Source organism: Phaethon aethereus (assembly GCF_964289735.1).
Source record: "Phaethon aethereus genome assembly, chromosome: 3".
NCBI classification, from domain to species: domain Eukaryota; kingdom Metazoa; phylum Chordata; class Aves; order Phaethontiformes; family Phaethontidae; genus Phaethon; species Phaethon aethereus.
In genome coordinates, this window is record NC_138576.1 from 21,647,360 (window position 1) to 21,669,386 (window position 22,027).

Consider the following 22,027-nt stretch of genomic DNA (forward strand, 5'->3'; position numbering starts at 1 on the left):
CTACTTAATATGCTTCAAGTCAAGTGTGTGTTTAAGTCTTTTCCTTGATCTGAAATGGAGTACTTAGTGTTTTGCCAGAGCTAAACTCTCAGGCCTCAAATGAAGTGGACCTCAGAACTATTAGTTTTCAAATAGATCAAAGCAAGATAAAAGTCCAATTCCTATGGCAGTTGTCTTCAGTAAGAAGTTATTTTCCACAGTGAAGGCTGTAGAAATTGTCTGTGTGCCCAGCACTTTTCAAAACAGAGTTAGAGGCCAAATTTTGGATACAGGCTTTTCCAATGTTATTCCACATTTCTAACATGGGGGAGTATGTATGACCATAAGAGCAGAAATCAAAATGACATCACAAATATTATTGAATGAATATTCACTCAGAATTTTATATTAATGCTGAAGATGACACACTGATTCAGTTTGACTTAATGTTTGTTAACTCATAGATTCAAAATGCTTAACGAATTGTGAAAACTCTTAAGGTTACAGATAACACAACTATAGACTTCTTATAAAATCACAAAGTTGCAATATTGTGCATGAAATAACCACTTTCTTTAAGAAAATAATTTATTTTCCATAGTCACAACATATAATCTGATATCAGTTACTGTACATATATTTTCTTGCAATGCTCTGACTGTCTATGAAAACTGGATCCACAGATGCCACTTTTGCTGCTATAAAGGAGTGAATACAGTGTAAAACTGCCGTCAGATCCTGAAATTCAAGTTCCTGAAAGAGGATGTAAGAGAAAAAAAAAAAAGAGGAGAAAATGTGAATTCATATTCGGGAATATAACCATTTTACATAAATACAGAACAGACTAGTCAGCAAACAACAATTGACTTAAAATGAAAATTTGAATCTTTATAGGGAACTGTAAAGTTAAAAGTGTTAAGAATAAAAGATGTGTATCTGTTCCTCATTCACTGGCAGTGCCGCATGTCAATTTAGTTTTCAGTCTGTGCTACTTTATTTTCTACATTTTACTTAGCTTGGACAATGAAAGTGTTCAACTTGCAAGAACATGGAAATATCACAACGTATTTTAAAATATTTGGTAAGTGAAGGATGTTTGGGGATGATGCAGTGTCGAGTCACAGCCAGGGAAGGTAAGGAGGACATACACTTTGGCAGCCCCTGAAGGAGAGTTAGGTGAGCTGGCTGGGAGGTCAGAGGCAGGGTGGCAGCTAAGGAAAAGTCACACCCCGGTAGAAATATGGAATATAGAAATATAGCTGGGTAGGAAATTCATATACCCTAATTCACAAGGAAAGGCAGAGTTATTCCTAAGCAGTTCTCAGGTTCCCTTGCCTTTTTATAACATATTTCATCTTCTGCGCACAGGTTAAATTTCTTTTTCCTGGTCTCCCCAGACAGAGATGGAGTGATATTCTGACACAATAACAACAAATATAACACAAGAAACATGTTCAATTTACATGACACTACTATTTGTAAAGTAGCTGGTTATTGAAATGCAGCTGGTAGGTACATTGTGGGGACATCTGGGGCAGTTTTTGGTTTGGGGAGAAGACATTTGTTTTCAACAGCGTGTTGGCTATATAGTGGTTATAGTATAGTATCGAGGGATGCTCCATTTGCTTGCCTTTAAACAAAAAGCAAAGCACTGGACTTCTTTTCCTGTCACAGTATCTTATGCTATCTTCTCAACAAAATTGCCTCAAATTTGGAATTCAAGGTTAGTGTTCCGGAAAAGCTCACCATCACACCATTTTGCTATCAAAAGCCATGTACTTACTAGGCAGGAGTGGGTTTACTCCTAATGAATGTCTTAAATTGTTCGTTAGTATTTGTGGGGCATGATTTTGTGACCCTATACTGGGCATAACTGTGACATTTTTGGTAGTGGGGGGAGCTGTAGGGGATCTCTGTGAGGAGAGCCGGTTCTGCCCCATGCCGGACACAGACGGTTCTAGCCGGCTCCAGCCGGCTCCAACCGACCCACCGCAGGGCATGGCTGGGCCCCACAGCCAAAATGGTGGCGCCTCTGGAAAAACACGTTTAAGAAAGAGCGGAAAATTCCCAGAAAAGGCAACAAGGCCAGAGCAGTAGGAGGTGCCCCATGGTGGAGCAGATTACACCCTGAGGGACCGCAACCAGTGGAGGAGCCACACTGCGGCAGAGGAAACACGAAGCAAGGAGCAGCAAAGGAAAGGAGAAACAAGGAGTGGCAGACAGAAACCATTACGCCCTGACAATATGGGAGGGCTCTACTTCAGGATGATGAGATTCTACTGATTTTGTTTTAAAGTTATGCACAGATTCTTTACAACCTCAGGCACATATAGTTTATTGTCTCAGGGATTTTATTTCCCACTAAACAAATTTATTATTCCCAGAAAACTGTCTACTCTCTCCAGCATAAGGCGACAATAAGCAATATTACTGGACAATTAAAGTAATAAAATGATATTCAACAAGCTCCCAATATATGCTCTTCCCATGGTGTAACAGGCCTTACAAATGCCTTTATCCTCTATGAAACACCCACAAAAACTACAGGGAAAGACCTTCTCAGACACAGTAGCCTTGGAACAGAGAAAATTCTGGCACCAAGCTGTCCTCCTTATAGTGCTTGCTCAGTGCTCTCAGAAGCTTAAGGAAACAATGCTTTGAGGTCCTGCGAAGAATACGTAAGCAGAGATTTTTAGATGCATACAATAATTTGTCCTGGGTAGGTCATGAACAGACAAACAAATTGCAACTCCTTCCAGAAACTAGAAAGACAAGAATTTCTCAGTTAAGCAGTTTTGAGAATGTGTTAACATAAATGAAATGACTCTCCCTTTGAAAATTCTTCTCAGAAATTACTGGCTGGTTTTCCTACAACTTCCCAAGGAAAGGTAGCTGAATTCAGAAAAAATGCATAGTTATTTTTGATGTCAACAGTTGAAATAATAAGCAATTTAAAACAGATTATCATAATTTGATATCTAATACAAATTACAAACTGGCACTTCCAAGATTATAAAAGAACAGCAAACATAAAACATTCCTAATTAAAAAAATAGAGGCATAAACCAATATAACCGATAAGCAGGATGGGCTATTTACTATCATTCATACATAGTTAAATAAGGAAAAAATAAGGTAACATTGAAGGAAGAGGCAAAAGTCTCTCAAGCTTCTGCTTTTGCATACTTGCTAGTCAACAAATTAAGAAATAATTATCCTAAAAGAAGAAAAATCTCTTGAGAACTTGTATCAAACTAAGCACTTAGGTAACTGTTAATAACTGGGATTTGGTTGCTGAAGTAAACATTTGGGCCTCATATTCAAAATTAGATTTCATTTTGAAAGAAAAATAAACTCTGAATGTTCGTTAAAATCCTTTGAGGAATTTAAGAACATGTAATTTTTTTTCTGATTTTTTTGGGCATAAAAACCTGTTTTTTCTCTTTTGATTTATAGTTATGGAGCAAGTATGGGAATAAGTTTCTTAAAATATATTTTATTGACAGTAGATGTTTACTTTAAACATAAATATAAAATTAGTATAAACACTTTCAGAAATAAATAGTGCCATTATTTAACTCTTATTGTCTAAGTTTTATAAAACTAAATTGAAGTACACACTTGTGATTATTAATGATAATGAAATAATACAGGCCTCAGTATATCAGCTCTCGGCTGAAGTAAAAGGTTTACATCTCCTGAATTATTATCTTAAAAACCAATAAATTCTAAAATATAAAACCACTCACATCAACTGAAATAATCCAACAATTTCACCTCAGCTGCTGACATTCAACAAACTGACCGAATGCAGCCAAACGAACCAAGAGAGCCCTTCACAAAGCTTTTCATTTCTTTGGCTTTATAAAATTCTAATCTATACGTGTTTATTAGGATAAGCAATCGGAGGTAACCTATCACAGATTGCAGGCAGGATTTCAGACTGCTCTAACAACGTTACATAAAGAGTTTTGGGATAGGAAAAGAGCAAAGACAGGAACATCTCATCACTGGGAGTCAGTCCTTCCCAATGACCCTACCGCAGAGTCCTCTTCATTTCTATCAGAGTTCAGGGTACGGATCAAACTGCAGTTTGTTCCATACACTCCCTCTTGTGTAGCTGAGCGAAGGTGTCTAACCTGTTGTGAATAACCTTTTGAACACTAACGATAAGCGCTTATTTCTATAAAAGATGATCTACATACAGTTGAAAGAGGAGCAGTATTGCTAAACCTATGTTTTATGTGAAGACAACACTGTATTTTTCTCCAGTTAATACTGCAGGTCCCCAGTCAGGGGGATCATTTTCAAGAGTGATGCTAGGTTTGAAGTTTGTTATAGAGCTGGATAGCCAAATAGGTGACATGTAAGCACTCCTCATGCAGTTGACCAGCTGGTTCACTTCCCTCATGCTCTCTCATGTCTTCACTATTTTACATTAGGTTATCTATGGGGGTGAGCGATCATCTGGGAACATAAAAGAGGAGCAGAACTCTGGAGGTGTCAGAGAGGTGGGGTTCACCTGAGGTCTCATGCACCAGAAAGTCCCAGAAATGCAGCTGATCACAGTAGCGTTTGATGCAGGAGACCACAAATAGGGGTGAGGCTGCGGTGTTTTGTATTTGAAGTCTACGCTGGTTGCCTTCACAATTCTGAAGCTGGCTAGTCAGGTGCAGACATTGGAGAATGTCATGTATATCCAAAGCAGAAGTTGGGGTACAAATTTGTGCAGTCTCAAGATAGAGGTTGCTCAGAGAACTGGTGTTCTGGTGGTGGATATGGCAGCATGCAGATTACAGCAGGAAAAGGGGAAGAACGGCTTGGGTTTAGTTCGGAAACATGGATTTGGTAGAAGATAGAAATGGCCTTCTGGCTTGGGGAAATGTAGATGTTGCATAGTCAGAGGACATGAAGACAATGTGTCTCTTAGCAAGAGACCACCTGGAATATGGCTTTTAGGTTGGAACTTGGCCTTCTCAGGTTTAGAATATAATGTGAATTTTTCCTAGAAAATAACACCAATGTCACTTCTTTCAAAAAAATGCATTGCTCTGATTGATAATTTATGTTTCTTTTTTTTTCCTTAAAGTAACATTTTGCTCTATACCCAGCCAGGCAGATGACTGAGTAACTGATCATTTTATTTGCCCTGTATCGTCTAACACAACCTTCTGCTTGCTTGCCTTATCTGTGACTACTGTTTTTTTTTTAATTAATATTGTCAGTTTATTTTAGGTGTATTTAGAAGAATCTGTGCATTTCTAATATTTCAATAACAAAAGCTATTCCAGTTTACTGTATGTATCCTAATAAGTGGATTAAGTACAACAAAGGCACTAGAAGGAAGACAGTAAAAGAAGAACATAAATGATTGGATTAAAACAGTGGGAGGACATGCCTGCAGCTACTAAGAATATAAAGAATGTGCACACTGCACTGACCTCAATCACTGTATGTGCACAGCCAAGTAAGAAGAATATATGTTCTTGTTTTTTCCACCCACCTATGACAGTTGGATTTATTATGTATCATAAAGAGCTTGACAGGCCTGCTGCATCTTTACCATGCCCACACTTAATTTTATTGATTATTTCCGAGAGCTATTGAATCACTATTTGAACAAGACATGAGCCTGTATAACATAAAAGGCAGATAATGGAGACACTGACAGATAGTGTTATTGTGCCCTGTGTATTTCATGACTTCTTTAAGGACATCGGTAAGCCTCAGTGTTTATTAGTTGTTGAAAAGAGCACAACTATTACAACTGTATTTTTCAGTATATTATTTCAATCAGGTTGAAATCATAACCATATCTTTTGTAAAAAAAGAACAGATAAAGATACTCAGATTTTAGCTCCAGTCTACATGAAAGTCAAAACAGGAGAGGAAATTCTAAATACAGTTCTATGTCACAGCAAGCATACCAGGGCTTGGCTGCCATATCATGGTTCAGAAGAACAAATGTATTAATATTGCACGGCTTGCTAAGACTGTTATAAACACACAAAGATGAATGGTCAGCTATGGTATGAAAGCTTCTTCAGCTATAAACATTTATTTGTCCTCCTTTTTGTGACTGTCATTTGCACAAAGAGCAGAAGGATAAGCTAAAATGGTGTTCTTGCCCTGCATGCATAAGAACCAGGTCTATGATGCCAACATTCAGTGGCAGATGAATTGCAACTCTATCTACCAATTGTACTTAAGTCTTTTAACAGTGTTCTACAGGGATCTGGAAGAGTCAGATGGCTTTTCACTTTCAGCTTGAGTGATTCCAAATGCCACTGTCTACTGCTAAATCTGGAACACTTTTAAATGTTGCATTGGCAGATGCAAACTTTGCTAATGCACAAGAAAAACATCTTTAAAACTGTTTTGGAGATGCTTGTCTAGGAGCAGCCAACTAAATTCACCCATTCCAGCAAATATTAAAATATATTTCCAACAGCAATCAGACTGTCCAATACTGTCACACAGGCAAAATCTTAACTCTTATCTACCACCATCTTGCAAATGATTTTCAAGTTCTCAAGATGCTCAGTAATAAACTGCCAGACTTCAGCAACAAAAGACCCATGTTAATAAAAATACAGAAAGGCTTGAGTTGTAGATTACGCTTTATTGATGTTAGAGATTAATGCTACTGTAAAGAGAGAGCTTTGCCTGCACTCTTCTTAATCTGCCATATCTCTCAACAGTACTAATATGGAATAAATATCCTCTCAGATGAATACAGTAAATCTAAAGAAAGAAATACGGTTGCTGACCTGTCCTTGATCACTCTCCTCAAGTTCTCCTGTTTTTAAAGAGAATAGGATTTGCTGCAAAACTTCTCCAGAGTCTAATTGCAAAATCAGATCACATTCTACCACTGTACCACTGTGAAATTACAGAAGAGTGAGGCTTGAAGTCAGTGAAGAAAGAATACTGAACGCACTTAGATAAATATGCAGGGCTTTTAAGTTATATGTGTAACAGGCAAGAAATGTATGAGACCAGCAACATTTAGTTGAAGCTTCAATATGGCTCACAATAGTCTAGCAACACTATGATTTCTTTCCTTTCTTTCTTCAATGAAATACTTGAGACCAAGTTAGTAAAATAACAAATGTAGCAAAGAAATATAAATAAACTCTCTCTTTCCATTCATAGAGTGAATGAATTGTTAAAATATAATTCCATCTTTTCTTTTCCACAAATTATAAAAGAAAGAAAAAAGTAAGATGAGAAGAAAAGGGAAATGCTCAATTCAAATATGTTTGGGAAAAAAAAGTCATGTCTTCCAGGTAGCTACAGTTTAGCTAAGGAAGATAAATCATCAATACATTCCTGGAAGTATCAATCTTAATTTTTATTTTTTTTAAAGCAACCTTGAAAATTCAGGGTACATGTCATATAGGCTAAGAATATCCACTATTATTAAGATTCCTTGTGATTTCTCAGTACTGGATCCAGCATTCAGGTACATAAGCTATACACAACTTTGCCAAATATAAGATGTTTCGTCTGATATTTACCATACCAGTTTTCCACAACAGATTACTTTTCAAAAGAAAACTTTAGCCAAAATGTTTTACTCATTCCTGAGACTCTGAAATTTGGCAGGAAGATGAGTTTTGCATCAGGGGGTTGCTTTTTATCATTCCTGTGAAATCTGCTCACATTTGTTCATTGGAAAATTTACTTGAACAATTTATATTATAGAAAGATGTAATTTTCACTGAGAATGCTCCAGCTTCAGACTTCCACCAGGTAGGAAAATAAAGAGGTGCGAATATAGATCAGGCAAATAGGGGTATGTTATATTGTTCCATTTTGCAAGCAAATGATGGAATCTACTTTTAAAATTTCTTTTTCAATCACTTTTAACATTTTTTATGCTAACTTAATTTAGGTACTATTTACCAAAACTATTTATGAGAACATCATGTGGGACTATGTTTAAGCCTTAATAAAGTCAAGACAGATTACATGTATTGTTTCCCTCCAGAGTAGTTAGCCTGTCATAAAATGGAAATGAGGAGATCTTGCTGTAGTCTCTGCTCAAAAATCCACCTTGATAGCTTCCACTCACTTTATTATTCTCTCTATAATTATAAATTATTTATTTAATAATATTGGTGCTTATTTAATAATCTTGTTATTTTTCTATTATCAAAATTAGGCTGACGGGTCTGTAAGTCTCTATGTCTCCCTCTGATCCCGCTTTTTTAAAAAAAAAAGAAACAACAGAAAAAGCTGCTATGTTTTCTCTCTCTCTCAGTAATCTTACCCACCTAGCTGAACTAAAAAATAAGTTCCACTAGCTCCTAAATTCTACAAAAACTAACATTTAAAAATATTTCACCTTCCACTTTCCTTCCATATTCTGTTTTGTGTTTATAACCCCTTGATCTTACTCATAATGTGATATGTAATTTCATTTTTTTGATAACTGAAGCAAACAAAAAGCATGTAACCTATCCTTCTCATTTGCTATTTACTCAGTTTCCACAATAAACTAGGAATTATTACTTGCCTTAATGCCTTCAGCTCTCTCCTACTACTATTCAGAGATTTTTTCTCTTGTTTTCATGTATTTTTTTTTATTATTTGTAACAAGAAAATACAAAAGCAAGTATCTTTTTGCGTATTAACTTCTCATGTGTAAGAGGCACTAGTCAGTATGCTCCTTCTGGCTGAAGAGCATACAGGTTTAAGAGCTCCCCCCAAAGGGACATGAACAGGCATCTCCAGCTCAAAGAATTCCAAACTGCTGTTCCAAGGAAGAGTTGACCACAGCCCATGTAAACTCCACATTAATGCCACAATCCAGGAATACTTCATAATCAACCACATTTCAGTAGTTGCAGAGCTACTCCTTCATACAGATCCATTTACATGCTGTGTTGCAATTTCAGAATTTTTAAGTCTCTCTCCTAAGAAAAGAAGTCTTATTTCCTACAGAAATGAAGTGATAAAATCGCAGATGTGTGCACGTGTGCAATTTTTGCCCTATTTGTCAAAGAGATGGACACCTCAAAGGAGCTGAATTTCGAGAAGGGTGTCACTAGCTGTTGGCAGGGATTGGGAGGTCCTGTTACCACCCTGCAGAGAAGTGAGGGCACGGAGAGCATCGTCCTTTCCTGCCTTGACCAGTAGCCAGGGCATGGGTCCCTTGGCCACCCATTATACATGGCTTATCTAACCAGGTACCTACAAACCAGCTGCAGCAGCTTGTTTGCCATTGTCAGCCTGGATAAAAATATGCAGGGACTTGGCAGCCATATGAAAGCCTTGCAATGACTTTTGGGGGATTTCAAAGAGTTGAAGTGGAGTTATTACTAAAAGTATTAAAGGCAGGGAAGTACTAAAGTGGGAAACTATGAGGGGAAGTTGTAGGGAATATGAAGGACCAGAAGGAGAAACAACTGACAGGAATCTAGACCTTATTAGCTCCTTCAAACAGAAAACTTTTTAAATGGAAAAATGTATTTTTCTTCACCTAACACTGAAGTGCACAGGAATAAGCACTTGGCTTAAACTCTATAGAAAAAGAAAAAAACATCATCTCTAGCTAGTAACCAAGATGCAAAATTAGAATTCTCAAATGTGATTTTTTTTCCCCCAAGATTTTATAGGCATATAAAATTAGACATAATCCAGAAAATTCTTTTGCAACCTTAACTCTACTGTTTACTGCTAAGTGAACATAAGTCATCTGTATCAACCTTTATTTCAGATGCAGTGGCTCATTTACTCGGGAAAAATGAAACTTGTATTATTTGATGACATTTTCTATTTCTCTTTATTGGCTGCATTTCAATGTACAGCACCATCTGGCTCTATGAAATCTCTTTCAGTACAATAAGCTGAGGCAGATACTGTACTATACTATGGGTATTAGTGTTGGTTATTTCCTGACTAGTCTGTAATTACGAAGTCTATGGAATAACACCATTTAGGTGGTGGGCATACACCTGAATATATATATACCACTTACCTGAAGTGGAGAGGCTGCACAGCTGTATCCCAGTCCCATTTATTGTGAAATTCTAATGGGTACATTACACTGTGCAAAGGCAGTGGTAAAAAGTATAGTCACTGAAATCCTGATAAATCCTCAGCTGCTTTGTATCAGCCTTTCCTCTGGCCTTCAATGAGCTTTACTTGGGCTCTCCCAACATTTATAACACATATGTACCTTTACGTACATACACACTTAAAATTCTGTATGAACCGATCATGTATCATCTCCCATCTGACAATTTCAAGGTACCTCACAAATATTCATAAAAACAATTACAAGGTTTTGAGCTTAATACAATTAGAGCTATGCAAAGAACAGTTTTTTATGTTTTAACAAATATGTGTCCTGCACAAAATTTTCTGTAAAATTATCATTAGGACTCACCTGTATCATTATGGTACAGATAACTAAATCTCCACAAAAATGTTAAAATTCACAATTTTTCTATCTAAAGAGTAAAATACAGGTAAAACAAAAACAATTGAAGTGAGCATAGAAATAAAAATAAAATAAAATAAAATTTAAAAGAATCAGATTGTTTATCATAACAGAAAGAAGAATGATCCAGTATTAAAGCAATGGAATTCCACTGCAAGCAACGGAATGGGAGCCCTTGGCCAATCACACACATGGATTATCTAATGATTTAATACACAGATTCAGAGATTCAGATTATGGTTTTTGCACGAGAACAATCTTCCTGTCTGACCTGGAACAAGTCATGTGAGCTCTCTGCAACAGATGATCATGTATAAAATTATGACAGTAGTCCTTTTCTGTCTCCAAGGAGTATTGTGAGAAAGGAAGGGGAAATGACCTGCTACTATAGTCAAGTTATTATACCTTTTGTACAAACAGTGTAATAAATCTATAGATACTACATCAAACTCCATTTATTGTGGAGTTTCTAGAGAATAGGGGAAAAAAGATAAACTGCGATGTGGCGTTCACTATATGCATGTGCAGTAGTAAATGGATTTTTTGGTGCCTCAATAGTAATTCCATTTCATTTTTTACAAAACTGAGAAAAAGGATGTTGCTTACCTTTGTCTCAATTTGTTTGGTGTCTACATTCTGAAAAAGCAGCTTTACTCTTGTTTTCCCATCATCTGAAGAGCCTTTGAGCTGAGAGAATTTAAACCTCCATAGCACATTCTAAAGAGAAAGAAAGTTGATTATGGACTCTGTTATACACTCTTACCTAGAACTATAGATTGATGATCAATGTTTATGTATTAAGATAAAGCATTAGGGCAGTAAACATAGCGCATGATAACAGGCTGGCTGCAGAACAAATAAAATTAACAGCTCTGTATAACATGTGAAAGCAAAAGATGTAATATTAATATTCATTAATCAAAGTATTATTTAGAAACTCTCTGAAATTTAAATATTTCAGTTTCCTAGATAATATCAAAATCCATTGAAAAAGCTTAATTCTAGAAATATCCATGAGGATATTTGTATCAGTTTCACTATGAACACAATTCCACGCCATATCTTGATCTTTCATATTTCAGCTGGCTCATCTGCATAATGTAGGTAATAATTTCTTACACAGATGTTGCAAAGCTGAATTTACTTATATGTGTAATGTGGTTTGAAATCCTCAGAAAAATAAGCTATAGAAATGCAAAAATGTTATTGAATGTAGTCTTGCAAATGACAAAATATGTTCTACATTAAATACATAGTTGTAAAATATATAAGAATTCTAAGCTTCTTGGTCTCCTACAGATTTATGTATGGCATCTTACTACTGTTGGCAAATCCTAGATTGACAGATATGTTTTAATAGTTATGGAGATACTTTTAAAAAATAAATATTGGGAAATTATTTTTTAAACCAATGTAATTTTCTGTGTTTATTTGAATGTTTTCTATTGATCACCTGAAAAGTAGAAGTTTAAAAAAACACAAGGTAACAAATTGCATCTGGACTTCCTGCTGATGTTTCCTTAATGCTTATAATCTTAATGAAAATTCCATGCACATGTTGAAATGTGATTCAGTCCCTGGACACCGCTGAGGAAACAATATAAATACTTTGACGGTTATTTCAAAAGCACACACAGAAAAAAGTTTGCTATGTTACATTTTCCAATATACCTCATTGCAAAATATTTTTTTGATGTAGACCAGTGCTACCAGTGGTCTTCAGAACCCTACTCATAGTTTGAAAGGCAGTGTCCTATAAATAAAAAGCTCTTTACAGAAGGCATAAAGAGCCTGATTGCATTTCCTAGTTCCCTGTGGACATAAACTTTATTGACTTTCTAGACAAATGTAACAGATGATGAAAAAAGCATTGTGATGGTGCTTAAACTTTACATTCATGAACAGATTTTAACTGGGTCCAGAGGGCCTAATTAGACCACCTGAAAAGTATTCAAAGCTTAAAAGAGTTTGGATCTAAGTAGGATAGATGAATGTTCACTATATAATATAACTGCTAGGGTGGAGATGAAACAAGAACTTAGGAACAGTTTAGCAATAATAGGCATTGCTGGATTCATCATCTCCCTCAACAATTGCCACTGAGTGGAAAAGAGAAGAAATAGATGGCTCTGGAAGGCAGAAGAAAATGCACACATTGGGATCCCCTTATGTTGGATGAGCGGCTGGAGGCACAGGATAGGGAAGATGAACCAGCCAAGCCAACTAGTTAAAAAAATCTCTACGATCAGATATGAAGCAGCTGCAGGCCACAAGAGTTGTCTGAGATGGGCCCAAAATGGTAAAAGCTGAATGAGTTAAGCCCATGATGACTCTGGAATAGAACGTGTAGGAAATGTAGTAAATCTTTCAAATAAGTTTAAGAATCCCCAAAACCTGTTCTAGAGAAGAACTTTCTAAAAGACGCTTAAATTCCTAAGCAAAAGGTTTTGCCCCTTTTTTTTGGTCATTTGCAACAAGAAGGCCCTTTTAAATTATTTTTCAAACTGTAATAAAGAACACTTTTTAATGAGTACATGAGCTGGTTGCCCAAAATTTGACTCATAGGGCAGATGTGGGACTGGCCTTTATTTTAATAAGCCTGTATGAAGACCTGCTGTCTGTGTAAGACCATTCTTTGCATAAACAGGTGACTTTAATTTGAAATTCATTATCTCAAAGTAAAAATAGTTTTTTCTGCAAAATTGCTGTGTCCCTAATGAACTGTTAATTGCTTGACCACTTCAACAATCGATTTAGTGTTGGTAGGAAATATTCTGAAAAATATGAGTGTTAGGCAACACAGTCAACTCCAGCTGACAATTATGGGAAGCAAGATGAACTGTGGAAGCCACCCATTACTGCCTTACTCAGGCTTGAGGATGCAGAGGACATTGCTATCTTTCACACAGATGAACAATAAATGTCTTGAGCTCTCCAGAATTTTTACAGTTTAACAACATTATCAATCTATCTGATGTTATTCTGTATTCCTCCTTAGGTAAGCAACAAAGGTTGATCTAAATCCTCCTCATCATCAATATTGAAGGTAGGCACTGTGGCTTAAAGTCCTGTCCTTTCTATAGGTAATATCTTGGTTTTACTGAATGCAGTAGGAACAGGATTTTGATTATGGCTCATGTTCTGATCTCATAAAAAGCAGTATCCGTAGAGAAGTTTATAATTTTAAAGGTGGGAATACACCCAATCAATCTTTAATAATTTAAAAGGTTTTATATAGTTTTTTATAATTTTATATATTCTAAACTAATGAGATTACTTTCTACAGTTAATTTGTGGCTATTTCAGAATGCATTTATCACCTGAGGCAGAGAAAAGTATGCAAATGTATTTCCTGAAATTTTATGCCATCTCATAGGATAGCACACTTAATGCAATTAGTCTTAATTTTCATATCAATGATCTTGATTATCACTTCTCTTCACAAAGATTTGTGCATTTTGTCCCCAAACCCCCAAAATATCAACACACAAAAACTAGATCCTGTATCAATATTTCAAAATGCAGTATGTTTCCTCTTAACTCAGAATGGCTGACTGCATTTCTTTAATATATGTTAAAAAAATCCTTCCAGCTTGGAGTTGAAGTCCTCATTTCAGAGGACAGAGCTTCTACTGTACAGCTCTATTAAGGCAGAAATATTCTTTGAATGTATGCTTACTTCTACTGGCAAACAAATATATAAATCCATTTAGAATAATTTACATTAAAGTATCACTTTAAGTTATATGTAAAATAGTAGATTTATAGACAAGTCTTGGAAGTTGGCATGTATCATAAACCATCCCCTGTAGGCACTTTATAAATAGCCACTCTGTTTTGCAAGATAAGCGAATTTAATGTTACAGTTTATGACTTTGAAATGCATTTGCCCTTGTTCTGTTTATTTTAGACATGGCCTGAATTTCTTATGTTGGAAGAGTAATTATCTTATTTTATATCCATAGCTTCGAAACAAATAGAATCAGGTGACAATCTTTTTCATGACTGGTGATCTTTTAAAAATGTTGACATTTCTTCATTACTAAGAAATCAAGTCCTTTGCTAAATGTAACCTTTCATTGCTTTTATTACATGAAAAGAAAATTACTTTTTTTATATCTTTCTCCAAAATTTATCTTTACATGCTAAGGCACAAGTATAATTGTCCCCTTCCCGAACTGACTACATTTCAGTAGTGCTGTATATATAAAAAACACAGTACGTGTGATGAAGAAATACTCAACATCAACATAAAAAATTACCATTACTGATCAACATTAAAAAATTATGGTTCATGGTAATCTCAGTAATAATAAAACAAAACAGAGTTATATTTTCTCTTCTCTTTTCCTCTTACCTTTGTTTTGCTGTCAAAACAAGTAAATCCCAGAGCAAAGTCGACTGTGAAACACAGGGTATCCCCTTGCCAACTGCACATATATGTTTTAGACTGGAAAAAAAAGCATTATTTTTGAGAGAATAATCATAATTTATCCTATAAAAATAATATTTTATGCTTTTTTTGTGTGGGAAGACACTCAGCTTGCAACACTGGTACCGCTTTATATTATTACATTTTAAAATTGTCAAAAACTTCTGAATGAAGGTCAATATCAGACCTGTCAGCTAGACAACAACTGGAGGTCTTCTATATTTTGAGTCACTCTTCCAGAAAATAAATACCATATACTTGGAAACGATCCCTTACAAAATACAACACAACAAACAAAGCCAAACGTGATGATTTCAAAGCTTTTAGAAAACCGCTTAGACGTGACCTACTAATGACTTCTGACATAATTCCAGCAAATGTTCAGGTAACAGTGCCTAAATGTTTAGTGATTGCAATCTACTTATGAAAAAGCTATCTGCCTACTTGACCTTCTCTGTCTGATTTAAACTTTGTAGACAGTCGTCTTTAATTTGCAACATTTTTTCATTTGTAAACTTGGGTGGCATACCAGTGCAGCACTATGTTAATTAATGTTAGTTAATGTAATTTAATAATAAGAACTAATAACTATCACTCATTAGTTAGCACTGATACTTGCTAGGCAGTGCCATATATACACCAATTCTTTGATCACCTTTAAAGTTAGAAAGAAAAATTCTATTTTATTAACAAAACCCAGAAGTTCTGTTTAAAATTGTGATTAAGCTTTACAGTAGAAAGTCAATTAACATTTTTCTTTATGTGTGTGTTTAACGCTAGCTAATTTGATACATGACGGATTTTGAAGGCACATGAAAAAACTTCTGCTGATGATGTAATATGAAATAGCTTGATGAAATTAGCCATTCACAGTTAATGGCAAAAAGCCCATTGCCTTCAGCATGAGTAGAGACCAGATCCTGTTTCCAGCCTTTCCTCACCTCACCCTACCAGCCATTTTAAAAATGATATCTTTGTGCTTTATGAAATCTTCAATTTTGTTTTTACTCTAAGGGAACATTACTTTGCTCTCTTTGATATTTCATAAACCACAATGTTGCCTCATGCTCAGACATTTGTTTTCATGAAATTTTTGTATCTATCTGGATAGTTTCTTTAAATGCCAAAAACTGGTTTTAACACAAGAATGGCCTACAGGAGACTGAAAGCATTAATAAACTTGCATAAGTTAAAAATTGTCCTTTTCAAGATTTGTAATATAATCTAAAACTTCTGTATTTAGTAATTGTAAAGGTTTCCTCATTCCACTACTAATAAAAATATTTACAGTTATACTAAAGTAAGAATTTCTGAGTTACAGATATGACGTTTTATAAAAGATTTTGAAAGGGTTTGGAATGGAATAAAATTAAATTATTAGTATGGATTAGTATTATAATCAGTTCAACAATGACAGAGACATATATTATTTCTGAATAAATTATTTTGCTCATTGGTGTTCAAAGATCATAGTCTTTGGCATTTAAAAAGATTTCAGTGATTGATATTCAATTAGAACGACATTTAAATATGCCTAAATTTTATTCAGTAATTGTAAGATGGCATTAAGCACCAGTCATAACTTATTCTCCATTATTTTCCAATTAAAAAGGTTATACTAGCTGAGCTCTGACACAGCAAAGCAATTTTTAAAACATATTAAATTAGATTCCCCCAATGGGTAAGCATCTAATTGCTCAGCCACAAATGGTGAATACTAAAATGAACTATTCACAAATAATTACCCTGGACTATTTTACAAATATTCAATATTTGCAAGTAATGGAACTCATTTGGAAATTATTTGCAGACAAATACTAAAAACAAACAGAATATGCTGTATTTTCACTATGGTAAACATTATAAATACTTGTTTATACTCACAAAACACTAATAGCTTTTTTTTACAACAGAATTAGTTTGGCTTTTGCCATATAAAGTTAAAAGCCTTCCTATGGCATTTGCTCAATGACTTTGAACAGGTTCTCAGACAGCTCTGCGGTAAGGCCCCCCATCTCCACTCATTAACACTAGTACAGAGCACTATCCCTTTTCATTCTTGCCTTTGGAATAAGCTTCCTGTACACTTGCAGTTGTGTGATCACCCCTGATTATCTACAACAATTGTTTACATGGAAGTTTAACATAAGAAATGTAGACTTATCTGTCTTTTAGTGAATTTTGCAGAAAAGAAAATAGCACTGCATATTAGCCAGCTTAAGAAATCAGTTTAAGCAACAGAGAGGAAAAGAATAGGTTATTTAAAGAATCTTCCTTACTGATTGGACATTAGATCTTCCTGGGCTTAGGTCTAATACTAGCTTATCACAATACTCTTGGGGATTGTAAGTAGAGGTAGATGAGAATCTACAAGGTTATCATCCTTAGGATATGCATTAATATATTTTCCCATCATACAGCTATACCTTAATAGCCACATTAATTTACATAGCTCATACACTTATGAAAATTCAAAATGTTAGCAAATGTGATATAGTGACCATCTTTGGCTTGCACTGCTCCAGGCAAGATGTAAAAGTTTTTCCACTTCTAACATTGGTGATTCTGAACAAAATGGGGATGTAGACTGGGAGTTTAAACCTGATGAGATTCTTCAGTCAAAGTATTAAGAATTTAGCTGTTAAAAGGAAGGCCTCATGCCTCAACTGCAACAGCTCAGAAAATTGTAGTATACATCCTAGATCAATTATGTAATGTTTTCCAAGCAATGGTGAAATGATCTGTGGAATAATTATTGGTAATAAAAGACAATTACAAAACTCCTATCTGTGTATTTGTTCAGGTATCAGTATCTCAATGCACATACATTTAACTCCTGAAAAGATCATTAAGTTGATAATTACACTGTCAAAACAGGGGAAGAACAGTGTGTATGACTCCTTCATAGAAGCAATCTCTTAGACCTCTTGTTCCTATTGAGAAGCATGGCATTGGTCTATCTTTGACGCTAGTATCTGTCCTCCCAGACCTTGAGAGGGCTTAACAGTTACAGTGACTACACATATTACAAAACTACACTAGTTGCCATCACTGAAACTTGGTGGGGCGAAGCCCATGACTGAAGTGTGGCTATCGATGGCTACTGGCTGCACAGAAGGCAGAGATGAGGAAGGAGCGGTGAAGAGGTTGCCCTCTACATCAAGAAATGGATAGAGTGTGAAGAGTTGTCTCTGAAGAATAGGCATGGGCAGTCTGAAAGCTTAGGGGTAAGAATCAGAGATCTAGGCAAGAAAGGGAACCTTGTGGTTGGTGTCTACTACAGGCCACCTGATTGGGAGCCTATTGATGAATCCTTCTCAGTCCAGCTACAGGAGGCATTGTGCTTGCAGGCTCTTGTCCTGCTGGAGGACTTCAACCACCCCAACATCTACCGGGAAAGTAGCACGGCAAGCTGTAGGCAATCCAGGAGACTTCTGGAGTGCATGGAGGATAACTTCTTAAGCCAGGTAATGCACAACCCTACCAGAGGAGAAGCCATACTACACCTGTTGGTCACCAATGCAAGTGAGCTAATTGGTGACATCAAGATTGGAGGCAGCCTGGGCTGCAGTGATCATGCACTGGTGGAGTTCGCAGTCTTGAGGTATATGGGGCAGGTGAAGAGTTAAATCAGGACCCCGAATTTTAGGAAAGCAAAATTCCAGCTCCTCAGGGAGTTAGTCAATAGGACCCCTGGAAACTGCCCTCAGGAACAAGGGAGCAGAACAGAGCTGGCACATCTTTAAGGATGCTTTCCAGAGAGCGCAAGAGCTCTTGATCCCCAGGTGTAAGAAGTCAGGAAAGGAAGGTAAGAGACCAGCATGGCTGAGTGGAGACCTGCAGGGCAAACAAAAGCACAGGAAGGAAATGCACAGGCAGTGAAAGCAGGGACAGGTATCCTGTGATGAGTACAGGGACAGTGCCCAGTTGTGTATGTGATGTCAGGAATGCCAAGGTGCGGTTGGAGCTGAACTTGGCAAGGGATGCAAAAGGTACTAAGAAGGGATTCCACAGGTATGTCAGGTGGAAAAGGAAGCTCAAAGAAAGCGTACCCCCCAACAGGGAGCAAGAATCACAGAATCACAGAATCATTAAGGTTGGAAAAGACCTTTAAGATCATCAAGTCCAACCATCAACCCAACACCACCGTGCCCACTAAACCATGTCCCAAAGTACCATGTCCACACGTTTTTTGAACACTTCCAGTGATGGTGACTCCACCATCTCCCTGGGCAGCCTGTTCCAATGCTTGACCACTCTCTCAGTAAAGAATTTTTCCTAATATCTAATCTAAACTTCCCCTGTTGCAACTTGAGGTCATTTCCTCTTGTCCTATAGCTAGTCACCTGGGAGAAGAGGCCAAGACTGGCAAACTGGTAACAATGGATGAGAAGAAGGCCGAGGTACTCAATAAGTTCTTTGCCTCAGTCTTCACTGGCAGTCTCTCCTTCCATAACTCTTGAGTGAATGGACTTGATGGGTGGAATGTTGGGTGGATGAGGAACTGGTTGGATGGTGGCATCCAAAGGGTAGTGGTCAATGGCTCAATGCCCAGATCAGTGATGAGTGATGTCCCTCAGGGGTCTGTAGTGAGACCAGTACTGATTAATGACATCATCAGTGACAGACAGTAGGATCAAGTGCACCCTCAGCAACTTTGCACATGACACCAAGCTGAGTCATGCCATTGAGATGCCTGAGGGATGGGATGCCATTCAGAGGGACCTGGACAAGCCCAAGGCATGGGTCTATGTGAACCTCATGAGGTTCAACAAGGCCAAGTGCAAGGTCCTACACATGCCTCAGGGCAACCCCCAGTATCAGTCCAGGCTGGGGGATAAAGGGATTGAGAGCAGCCCTGCCGAGAAAGACTTGGGGGTACTGGTAGACGAAAAGCTGGACAGGAGCCAGCAAAGTGTGCTCGTAGCCCAGAAGGCCAACCGTGTCCTGGGTTGCATCCAAAGCACCGTGGCCAGCAGGTTGAGGGAGGGGATTCTGCCCCTCTATTCTGCTCTGCTGACATCCCACCTGGAGTCCTGCATCCAGCTGTGGAGCCTTCAGCACAGGAAAGACATGGACCTGTTGGAGCGGGTCCAGAGGAGGGCCACAACAATGATCAGAGGGATGGAACACCTCTCCTGAGAGGACAGGCTGAGAGAGTTGGGGTTGTTCAGCCTGGAGAAGAGAAGGCTCCAGGGGGATTTTATTGCAGCCCTCCAGTACTTCAAGGGGGCTTATAAGAAAGATGGGGACAGACTTTCTGGTAGGACCTGAAGCGATAGGACAAGGGGTAATGGTTTTAAATTAAGAGGGTAGATTTACACTAGACCTAAGGAAGAAATTTTGCACAATGAGGGTAGTGAGGCACAGGAACAGGTTGGCTGGTGTCCTAGTTTCAGCCAAGATAGAGTTAATTTTCTTCACAGAAGCTAGCGTGAGGCTATGTTTTGGATTTGGGATGAGAAAATGTTGGTAACATGCTGATGTTTTGAGTTGTTGCTAAGTAGTCAAGGACAGTCCAGCTTCTCCTGTTGGCCTGCTAGCAGGAAGACTGGGGGTGCACAGGAAGCTGGGAGAGGACACAGCCAGGACAGCTGATCCATGCTGGCCGAAGAGATATTGCATAGCATATGACATCATGCTCAGTGTATAAAGCTGGGATTAAGAAGAAGGAAAGGGTGGAGGCACGTTGGGAGTGATGGTGTCTGTCTTTCCAATAAACCGTTACGCATGATGTAACCCTGCTTCCCTGGAGATGGCTGAACACCTGCCTGCCCATGGGGAGTGGTGAATGGATTCCTTGTTTTGCTTTGCTTGCGTGCACAGTTTTTGCTTTGCTTATTAAACCGTCTTTATCTCAACCCATGAGTTTCCTCACTTTTACTCTTCTGATTCTCTCCCCCGTCCCACCATGGGTGAGTGAGCAAGCAGCTGCGTGGGGCTTAGTTGCTGGCTGGGGTTAAACCATGACACCCAGAGAGGTGGTGGATGCCCCATCCTTGGAAACATTCAAGGTCAGCTTGGATGAGGCTTTGAGTAATGTAGTCTAGTTGAAGATGTCCCTGCTCACTGCAGAGGGGTTGGACTAGATGACCTTTAAAAGTCCCTTCAGCCCAAACTATTCTATGATTCTATGATTCTACATGCATACAGTATACATATTGCACATTGTATTCATATTATTCCTTGATTCACTTTAAGTTAAAATATGTGGTAATTCTCTGTGTGGAAATAATATGTCGTCAATACACTAAAGGCTGAAATTTTAATAGAGTTTTGACTCTACAAAAATACAACAAGGTTGCATTTGCATTAAAATCAAATTAACATTGTTTTATTTATCTAGTTAATATATTTTTGGAATTTTGCTTTCCAAGACAAGTCATCCCTTTTACATGTAAAATAACACAACTGATGAAGACACAGTTTTATTTGTTCAGTAAAAACAGTACCTACTTCATATATTATAAAACAGACATCATCATCTGTTTCTGGTCTTTTTCCTTTTTTAAAGAAAACTACCAATGAATATAGATACAAGGCAAGAGCAACAGTGCATGAATCTAGCATGCTTAATTTAGTGATGACCCCAAAATCTGTTAAAGTCAATGGCAAAGCTCTTTTGATCAATTTAAGATTTGTTTATTGTTATCTAATGTAAAAAGAAAATTACAACTTATACATATTCCGATCAAAATTAAGTGACTAAAAATCTCAGACAGAACAACTAGATATACCCCAAACTGTGCACTTGTCCCTACTAAACGAGTTGTCTTTTCAACAAAGTCAATATTCTCATAAAGACTTAAGAAGGTAAATTGTATACAGAGGAGGAGAGTGGAATTCTAATGGGCTAAATGTATATGTGTTTGTCATTCTCTATTAAACTGGAGGTCAACATAAGAATTGAATGTAACTGTAAGAATTTTCCCTAGAAATCAATTACTGGCCAACATTTCATTCATAATAACAGAAGAGACCAGGGTGGCCAATTTGAACAGATAAAATTTTAATGTCATCCAAATGTCACTGATATTTGTCTCTTCTTCTTTCTGAAACCAAATCCCACCTCATATCACATTTAATAATTTTTTCAGTCTTTCTGTCAGTGTGGGCATCCCTGAAAAAATGGGAGGAAGTTTGTAGGACTTGTCAGAGAAACTTAA

At 37.1% G+C, this 22,027-nt stretch overlaps 1 protein-coding gene across 1 annotated transcript in view; it reads right to left on the reverse strand.

Annotated features, from left to right (window-relative positions):
- Positions 1-588: 588 nt before the first annotated feature.
- SNTG2 (syntrophin gamma 2) overlaps positions 589-22,027 on the reverse strand; it is a gene marked incomplete at its 5' end in the record, with an annotated part of 308,679 nt that continues 287,240 nt past the window's right edge. Inside the window, 3 exons of the mRNA XM_081997695.1 lie at positions 589-732; positions 11,036-11,146; positions 14,787-14,879. Of these exons, the coding sequence (XP_081853821.1) occupies positions 601-732; positions 11,036-11,146; positions 14,787-14,879 (336 nt within the window). The 3' untranslated portion in view covers positions 589-600. The remainder of the gene's footprint in view (positions 733-11,035; positions 11,147-14,786; positions 14,880-22,027) is intronic.